This window comes from Aquarana catesbeiana, linkage group LG04 (assembly GCF_042186555.1).
Source record: "Aquarana catesbeiana isolate 2022-GZ linkage group LG04, ASM4218655v1, whole genome shotgun sequence".
Classification (NCBI taxonomy): domain Eukaryota; kingdom Metazoa; phylum Chordata; class Amphibia; order Anura; family Ranidae; genus Aquarana; species Aquarana catesbeiana.
The window spans coordinates 271,971,066-271,980,430 of record NC_133327.1 but is presented as its reverse complement, the minus strand read 5'-3'; the positions used below and the strand labels follow the sequence as shown (position 1 = coordinate 271,980,430).

General features: G+C 43.8%; 1 protein-coding gene across 21 annotated transcripts in view; it reads left to right on the top strand.

Moving 5' to 3' along the window:
• Positions 1–704: 704 nt before the first annotated feature.
• Positions 705–9,365, top strand: part of LRCH3 (leucine rich repeats and calponin homology domain containing 3) — a 170,977-nt gene continuing 162,316 nt past the window's right edge. For 13 of the 21 annotated variants that reach the window (XM_073626531.1, XM_073626540.1, XM_073626538.1 and 10 more), the window contains exon 1: positions 706–1,209. In XM_073626531.1, the coding sequence (XP_073482632.1) occupies positions 975–1,209 (235 nt within the window). In that variant the 5' untranslated portion in view covers positions 706–974. Of the gene's footprint in view, positions 1,210–9,365 lie in introns of all 21 variants that reach the window. The other 8 variants (XM_073626536.1, XM_073626525.1, XM_073626528.1 and 5 more) reach the window with 2 other exon arrangements.

Here is a 9,365-nt window from a genome sequence, read left to right as displayed (position 1 = left end):
AGGCTGTTATCAGCAGTTTTGGGCAGTGGCGTTTTTGAGAAGTAAAAAAAACCCCAAAACTAGAGGGTTCTGAGAGACGTTTTTCAGCTGTAAAAATGCTCTAACGTTGATAAACGCTCAAATATGTCGCTCACCAGCGGTTTTGAATGTTTTTGATTGATTAAAAAAAAAAAAAAAAAAATCAAACATTTTTTTCTTAAAAAAAAAAAGAGAAAAAACCCCTAAGAAATGCTAAAAAAGGATATTGCAAAAACGTTTGAAAAAACTCACTGCAAAGCTACTGGCGTTTTTATAAAGTTATTTTAACGTCCAGTGTGCATGAGACCTAAAAGCCAATATAAAGGAATAGTAGTGGTAAAAAGAAGCCCTTGTGGATCTAACATTTTTTGGGGGGGTTAATGCTCCTTTAAGGGGGCGTGGCAGGGGGCGTATCCTATGCCAACATACCGTCTCAAAATGTTGGGAGGTATGCTCCAATTACCGATAGTTGAAATAAACCGGAAGTGACGTGATTAACGTTTTTGACGGGTTGGAGAATTTGACAGAACACCGGCCACCCGGGGGCGCATCTTTCCCGATTCCCCCATCATCACTCCAACTACAAGCGTTCTACAGAAAACTCTAACCGCGTCACTTCCGGTCGCAGATGTCGAGGCGTTATCTCTAATGTCATGACAGCAATGTGGGCAGACCTCCTTACTGACATCACCGCCGACACTACGCATGCTCAGTCGCACATCCGGGCCTTAGGAAGGCTGTGGTGTGTTAGTGCTGCGGCCTGTGCGCTCCCCGCTGTCACCAATGAGTAATAGTTTCCCCCAATCTTTGGTAACCACAGCCACACATCTAGAGGGGAGGGAGGAGGCGGGCGCTGCTGACTCTCCTTACAGACTGCGCTGCATACAAGCCGTCCCCGCCCCTGTCTGTGGCTTCCCGTCAGTGTGGAAACGCAGGCGCAGTGCAGAGTCGGTGTGATGGCGGCCACGGTACTGGCCGAGAGTTCGGCCGTGCCCGGATACTCTGCGGCGGTGTTTAACGGACACGGTGTGCCTAGCGCCCCCAGTGCGGGCCCCGCCGCCTGGAACCGTTCCTTGGAGAGAGCTCTGGAGGAGGCGGCGGTCACCGGATCCCTGAACCTGAGCGGCAGGAAATTGAGAGAGTTTCCCCGGAGCGCCGTCCGCCAGGACCTCAGTGACACCACCCAGGCCGGTAAGAGGGGAGGTGACAAGGGGGGGGGTCCGCCCAGCTGTCACTGGAGGGAGAATGGCCAGTCCTAGGCCCATACACTATACAGTCTGATTGTACAATCTCCTCTAGGGCTCAATCACAGGGATAGCTGGTGAAGGTGGGGGGAGGGTTGTGTCGTGATTTTCACGCCCCCCCCCTTTAATCTGCCCGCAGCGGCTGGATGAAGTTATGCACATGCCGCCGCAAGAATCTTACCCGTCTTATTGGGCGACCACTGCTACCGCCAACCGCCACTTGTTCCAGTGATTGGGGCTGTGTCAGGACCATGTGTAATGTGCACAGTTTCAGCACGGTGGGGCTGGCCAGTGAGGAGGTGACCTATTGCTTGATAATCCCCCTCTGAAATGTCATGCACTTTGCATCACTCTTCAGAGGGACAGCAAGGGCTTCTACAAAGTATGACAGAGCCATTAAAGCGGTATTAAACCCAAGAATGTACTAATCATTAGATGTGGTGACAGCATTCGTTTTCTCCTTTGGTTTCACCTGGTGATCCAGCCAGTGACATGCCTTCTGTATTAGGGAGACACAACTCTGGAGGAATGAGCACAGGAGGGACAGCAGCATTGTCAGTTCTGGGGGGAAACAAGAGTGTTAAAAGTATTACTGTGAGACAACTCGGGGGGGATGAGTACAGGAGACACAGTGGGCAGCAGCATTGTCCATCGTGGGGGAGTGTTGGATGTATTAGTGAGACACAACTCTGGAGGAATGAGAACAGGAGGGACAGCAGCATTGTCAGTTTGGGGGGGAGGCAATGTGTCTAATGTGTATTAGTGACAAAGTAGATAATTTGCCAGCACACCAAGGATCAGCACAAAGTGGTGTCCAAACGAGTTGTTTATTGCATGATCACAACACAAGACAGGTGCAGCGTTTCGGAGTCACGCAGGACTACTTCGTCAGGCATGTGATGATGCCATCACATGCGTGAAGAAGTAGTCCTGCATGACTCCGAAACGTTGCACCTGTCTTGTGTTGTGATCATGCAATAAACAACTCGTTTGGACACCACTTTGTGCTGAACCTTCATGTGCTGGCAAATTATCTACTTTGTGACTTGAACAAGTATCCAGATGGTTGTTGCTGCAGCACCCAAATCTTGAGAGCTTATACCAAGAACATGTGCGATGGGAGTATGAAGTATTCATGTGTATTAGGGAAACACAACTCTGGGGGAATGAGCACAGGAGGGACAGCAGCATTCTCAGTCTGGGGGGGGGGCGGGAGAAAGTTAGATGTATTAGTGAGCCGTGACTCTGGAGGAATGAGCACATGAGACAGCAGCATTGTCAGTCAGTGGAAGAGGAGTGTTGAATGTATTAGTGAGCCACAACTCTGCAGGAATGAGCACAGAAGAGACAGCAGCATTCTCAGTCTGAGGGGAAGGGAGTGTTAGATTTATTGGCAGATTTAGATACACTAACAAATTGAAGCCAGACTCCAGCTCATATGTTATGATCAGTTACAGCAAACTGTTTTGTTCCTTTTGAGATAAAGAGTTTCCATGAATAAAAAACAGCTGATTGTAAACACCCCTGTCAGTGGTAAATGGTTTGTCTCAACACTCTAGTAATTCTGCAGGACAGCCTTTTCTGTAGAAAAATAGACTTGCTGGCAAGGTCATCAGGTGAAAATAACGTAAAGAAAAATGAAAAAAATACAGTAAATGCAGTCACCACATCAAAGAACTGGTAAGCTGCAATGTAATGTTTACTGTTGGTTTTAATCACACTTTAGGTTCACCACACACGTTACAATCTCCTTTGATCTGTCATCTCCTCTCTGTGGTACCAGAGCTGGTCCGATGGGATACAGATTGGCCGGATTATGTAAATCCCTTTCCTCTAATCTCTCCTCACTGAGTTTTGCAGAGTGTAATTTTAGCTCCCCACGCCCCTTTTTTGTGACATCTCAAACAAGCTTTACAATTGAGCTTAATGAATGTAGGGAAGAGGAGACTGCAGATAAACAGGTACAGCTTATATAGGAGGATTTGTTTAATCTTGTATCATCTTAGGCCACTCGCTTCACTGGTTATAAGTTCGGGTTTACAACCACAAACAATGCATTCAGTTTGCACTAAATCAGGCAGGCCCTTGTACTACATAGTTGATGGCAGACCCAAGGCTCACTATACGTGTAAGCCTGACAATAATTTGTACACTCAACCAAAAGTAATATGAGGAGCTACTCAATCCAATCAATTTGTGTCCAGGCAGGCCCTTACACTGTGTACTTGTTGGTAGTTCGAAAGGAAGATTGTTCAGTCAGATTGTAATGTGTATGATGCTTCTAAATGAGAATGTACAGTCAGATTATAATGGTCGCCTTTACCTGCAGAAATCTATCTTGGATCATTCCGTATAATAGTCTGATCACTGGCTGCTATTTGTGGTGGATATATGAAAACGATATGACATTCTGGAGCAAAATGTGTTCTACCAACCTGTCACATCTCACTGTTCATTGTTTAGGAAAATAAAAAAATAATTGTGCCTGACATAGACTGTTTAGCACACTTTGCTGCAGGGTGGATTTGATTTAAATCACTAGTCAAAAGGCTCAAATTAATTCATCATTTTTAAAGAGCAACTGTCATCTCTGTCCTGCAGCAGCCCCTCCTCTGACCCACCGACAGTCCCATTAACTTTAATGGGACAGCTGGTGATGTGACAGTAACACAACAAGGGGAGTGGATGCCCGCTAACAAGCGCTACCATGATGGATCTGAAATGACAGGCACTCTTTAAATATAAGGACTTATTCTTACTGGTGGTTTGACTCTTTAATATTTGCAAACAAAATGAAGGTTTCCTATTTAGAATAATAAACTGTCAGGTAAAACAGTGATATCGGGGCCGATTCAATCATATAGTTTGTAGTGTACATAGATTTGCAAAACCATGGGATAAAGGAATATTCCTGAACTTTGGTTTATCTCATGGTTACTGTGAAATTGTGTGAATACACCAATGCAGGTTATCTCAGCTTGCAGAGCTTGGAATCATTGAATGAGTTTACCAAAAATGTAAATATTGCAGAATATACAGCCTCATGCTACATAACTAAGCTCAATTTCATGCTGAATAAACTAAATTGTTAATGTATCTTAAATAGAAAACTAGATTTTTACTCCAAGAGCATTTTATTAAAATAAATTTGATTAAAAAAAAAACAAAAACGTATTCAAATAAAAAAAAAAAAAAATCAGATTGAAATAAAACCGATTAAAAAAAAAAAAAGATTGATTTATATCCACCCTGCTTTGCTGTGCTCCAATGTTCCTATGTCAGTGCCATCCTGGGAGAATACTCTGACGGTGCCATTGGAATCTTCTCGCATTCCCCTAATTATTCAGCATCATCACTGGTGAGACTGGCAGCAATAAGGAACACTTATTCCGGCCTTTATCTGTGGAGGTTTTTCTGGTATTGGCAGGATTATCATATACAGGATCTGAATGATGCGTTCTGTAATGATAATTATTTTGATACCTTATTTCTAATGACAACCGGTATCCATTTAAAGTGGATGTAAACCCTCTCCTATACTCAGTGAAGTGAACAGCCTCAGATGATACAGAGATGAAACAAATCTCCCTACATAAGTTTTACATGTATATTTGCTGTCTTCAGCTTTGTGTTACAAATGTTTCTTCCTGTTTCAGCACTGGGTGTGGAGTCTGGGCATATCCTGTGTGAGAGCTGATTGGAGGAAAGGCACACACCCCACTCCACATAGGCAGAGGAACGAAGAAACTTGCAAAGCTGTACTTTAAATAGACCAGCTCTCTGAATAGATCAGCTCTCTGCTTTTCTGTCTCCAAGTTCCCTCCCCAAAACAAATTTCCAGCCTGCTTTTATCTCCTGTGTCAGAGAACTTGCTGATAACAGAGGAACGGAGCAGCAGAAAGACATGACACTTAGAGCTTTGGCAAGAGATAAGTAAACACTACAGATAGATGTGCCCAGGTCAGATTTCCTGAATGGGGTTTACAACCACTTTAAGGCACATGCACACAGGTGGAAAAAAACACTGTTCACCTCTGTACAGCATTTTCCATGCAGAGGAGTGTTGGGCTGTATTCACACTTGGCGATTTGGGATCATGGCAGAATCGCTGCAATTCTGCCCGCAAACTCAAAATGCACTACAATCGCAAAGCACAGGTTCAGGTGCCATTATTTTCAATGGCAACAAATCGCTTTGTGTGAAGCATGTCGCCCAAAAGGAGCCCCTGCTCCTTTTTGGGTGACAAGCTTCACGTGATGCGATTTGCAATGCGATAAACCTTTCCAGAATTTAAAATAATGGTACCCGAACCTTCATTTTGCGATTGTAGTGCGTTTTGCAATCGCGGTTTCTGCAGTTCTGTCACAATCTCAAAACACCCAGGTGTGAACAGAGCCTTAAGCTTCAATATAATAAATTTGTTACTCTTGGGTGTAGATACGCCTAACTTTATATTAAAGTCTATATTTTTGCTATTGTTACTGTTGGTATAGGCCAGTGATGGCTAACCTTGGCATTCCAGATGTTTTGGAACTATATTTCCCATGATGCTCACCTACACTGCAGCGTGCATGAGCATCATGGGAAATGTAGTTCCTAAACATCTGGTTTGCCTTCACTGGTATAGGCACCTACATTTTTTACTTCTTTTTGATGTGATAGTTTTTTCCTTCTCCTACTGAATCAGTTGGTACCCACGTCATGGCTCCCACTTTGAAATGTAATGGTAGCTGCTTGGCTTGCACGGTGCTATAGAGCCACCTTTTTGTGCATTCTCCAGTGAGGAACTACAGGTTGATGTATGGATACTGCCTGCAGCAACATGCACAGGCAGCCCGAGAGCAGAACACACAAGGATTGCCTCCAAAGCAATTAAGAGGCTTGTAAACACCATGTATGCGTGTTGGTGCTTTGAACTATAGGACATGCAATCCTGAGCAGGAGACCCAAGATGGCTGTGAAATAAAGTAGAATTTCTGCCTACCAGTAAATTCAAACCAGCAGCATGATGTAGTCTGTAAAATCCGAACTTTTATTGGCTACATACTGAAACTCGCCTATGAGGAAGGCTGTTGCAGCCGAAACGCATTAGTGTGTTACCAGTGTGTTACCAGTGTGTTACCAGTGTGTTACCAGTGTGTTACCAGTGTGTTACCAGTGTGTTACCAGTGTGTTTTAGTTTGTAGCCAATAAAGATTCAGATTTTACAGACTACACCGAGTTGCCAGCTTGAATTTACTATGGATCTGATAGTCGGAGTGCGGGAGCACTAGAGCCAAAGCATCAGCCATCAGAAACTGAACTTGCAGTTGAGCTTGGGTATTGTTTATCTGCTAGAATTCCAGGCTAAACCTAACTAGTCTTAAAAATGTTCCCTCTCCCTTCCTAACACCTATGTGGACTAACCTGTGTAAGAAAGGCCTGTTCCAGTCTGTCAGCCCGCAGTGGCTGCAGGGGAAAGGTGAGAGTACGGCCAATGGCTGGTAAAGCCTGAAGCTGTGATGTCACCCATAGGCTCCTATGTCCAATCTGTTATTTGCACCACCTCCTCTTCCCTGCAGCTGCCACTGACTGACACAGGGGAGCTGGATCTTGTGATTGAATTGGAGCAGGCTGAAAATAGGCAAGTGCATACAGTTTTCTTACACTGGTAGGTCCGCATAGGTGTTAGCAGGGGGGAGGGGATAGTTTTAAGACTTATGTTTAGCCTGACATTCTACTTTATCTAATGAGTGCTCACTCTCCTTTACCAGACGTTTGGGATCGCTGCACATGAGTTCCTGAAGCTGCGGCTATAATAAAATTGAAGTGTTTTTTTCTGAAGGAAACATACAGTATATTGTGTTCTACCGATTTTATTTTAATAAGTACTATAGTTTTATAAAGTGGAAAATGAGAGACAATGTAAACAATAGCTTGGTAAGGGGATATCCATCGCTCTATCCTATCATGTATAATGCCAATGCTTTCAAGTGTGTTTTAACACATAAGTGCACAATCAAAGGACACTCCCTTTTGACATGATCTGGGTAAATGCACACAAATGTTAAAGAATTCAAAATATGTTTGGTTCTGTACTGTGAAAAGGAAGCTGATAAGTAAAATGAATTGCATTCTTCAGAAAAATAAATCCTCACATTTCTGCATTGTCTTTGTGTAAAACATGTGAACCAGCTCAGCTTATCCATACCCATCCTGATTGGGGTCAGTTGTCATATTTTGTCTCTACCACAGTTTATCATAGACACGGTTTTGATGTTCTTTTTTGGATGTAGTCAATGAGTGTTTTACAGAAACAGGTATATTTTGACCTAGTGTTGTGGTTATGTTGAATAATTGCCACAGTAGTTGGGAATTAGTAATAAAACATACCTTTTGTGAGAGGTCAGTGACATAAGCAGAGATTCTCTGACCCCTGATGTTGCTGTGTTTGATTATACAATCTCTCTTAGATTTACTGGCAGATTTTTACTGTGAAGTCATAGCTGACTAGATATAAGTTAAACTGATGAAGCTTTGCATAGTTGTTAGCAAACTTTAAACTTTCAAAGTGCTAGATCACTAAAAGACTATGGCCTGTTATCAGTCCCTCTGCTTGTGAATTAAGACTAATGCCACGTACACACGAGCGGATTTGACGGAGTTCCAACGAAACGGACTTGCCTACACACGATCACACCAAAGTCCGATAGTTTCGAACGTGATGACATACGACTGGACTAGAATAAGGAAGTTCAATAACCAGTAGCTGCCCTTGCGTTGTTTTCGGTCCATCGGACTAGCATACAGACGAACTGATTTTTCTAATGGACTTGAGTCTGTCAGAAAGATTTGAAACATGTTCTATTTCTAAGGTCCGTCAGAATTTTTGACAGAAAAGGTCCGATGAAGCCCACACACAATCGGAATGTCTGACGGAATCGTTCCTTAGGCCCTGTTCTGCCGGACAGTCCGCTCGTGTGTACGTGGCATTAGTCTACTTTTTGCAAAAATAATAGAAAAATGCACCCACATTGCAGGAAAAAAATGTGTATTGATACACATTACGAAGGATAAAGGGGCATATATTTATATTTGCTCCTCTGGTGCCTTATTCACCCACCAGCGAAAAATCCAGTACTTCTGGGTATGTAGATGGGAGGGACCATAGCCCTGTGCAAACTCCAGTGTTGGTTTGGTGTTTATACTGTTATTTTCTGCGCTGAACAGGTAAAGTACAGGTATGCTCTAAAGAGACCCAATCGCTCACAGGTAAATAAAAAATCTGCATGCGCCCAGAGGTGTACCTACCTGACACAGCTTTCATTACCTCCAGCCTTGACGAATGTTGAACTGTTCTGACAGAAAAATCGTCAGCACTTCCTGACCATGTACATTCCTCTTGACCAGTGAGGCAGCCCATAATGGTGGTGAGAAAATAGAAATCATAAGGGAAGGGGGGTGGGGGGTTCAGGGGCAAGCTCTGACACTACCTTGGATGTGCCTGTACTTTTTTACCTGTCATCAGCTTTTATTTTCTTAAAGTCAGTCTCTTTAAAGGAAAACTTCCCTTTTTTTTAAAGAACAAAAGATATATATCAGTCCTAAGATGTACTGGTTGTGTTTTTTCTTTTATTTAGTCTTTTTTCCCCCTTAATTTCATCTGGTGATCTTGCTAGTAACAATGTTGAGGCAAGAGAAGCACTTGCCCTGGGTGCTGTGTAAGTGCCGGTTCACACAGGGGCGACTTGTCAGGCGACCTAGCCACCTGACAAGTCGCCTCCTGTTCTGTACAATGGAGCCGTTCTAATAGGAGCGATGCAAGTCGCTCCGACTTAGAAAAAGGTTCCTGTACTACTTTGGGGGCGACTTGAGGCGACTTGCATAGACTTTAATATAGAAGTCGTTTTGCAAGTCGCCACCCCTGTCGTGTCCAGGTCGCGCTGCAAGTCGCGCTGCCTCAGTGTGAACCGGGGCCTAGGGGGATGTAATTGGTGGAAGGAGCCTCTCTTGACTCTGTGTCACTCTGGCCATGTCCTGCACTCTGCAGATCCAGGCTGTCAAAGTGACAGCTCAGGGTTTCTTTTAACACTGGGATTGTAGCTGATAAACCTGGACAGTGAA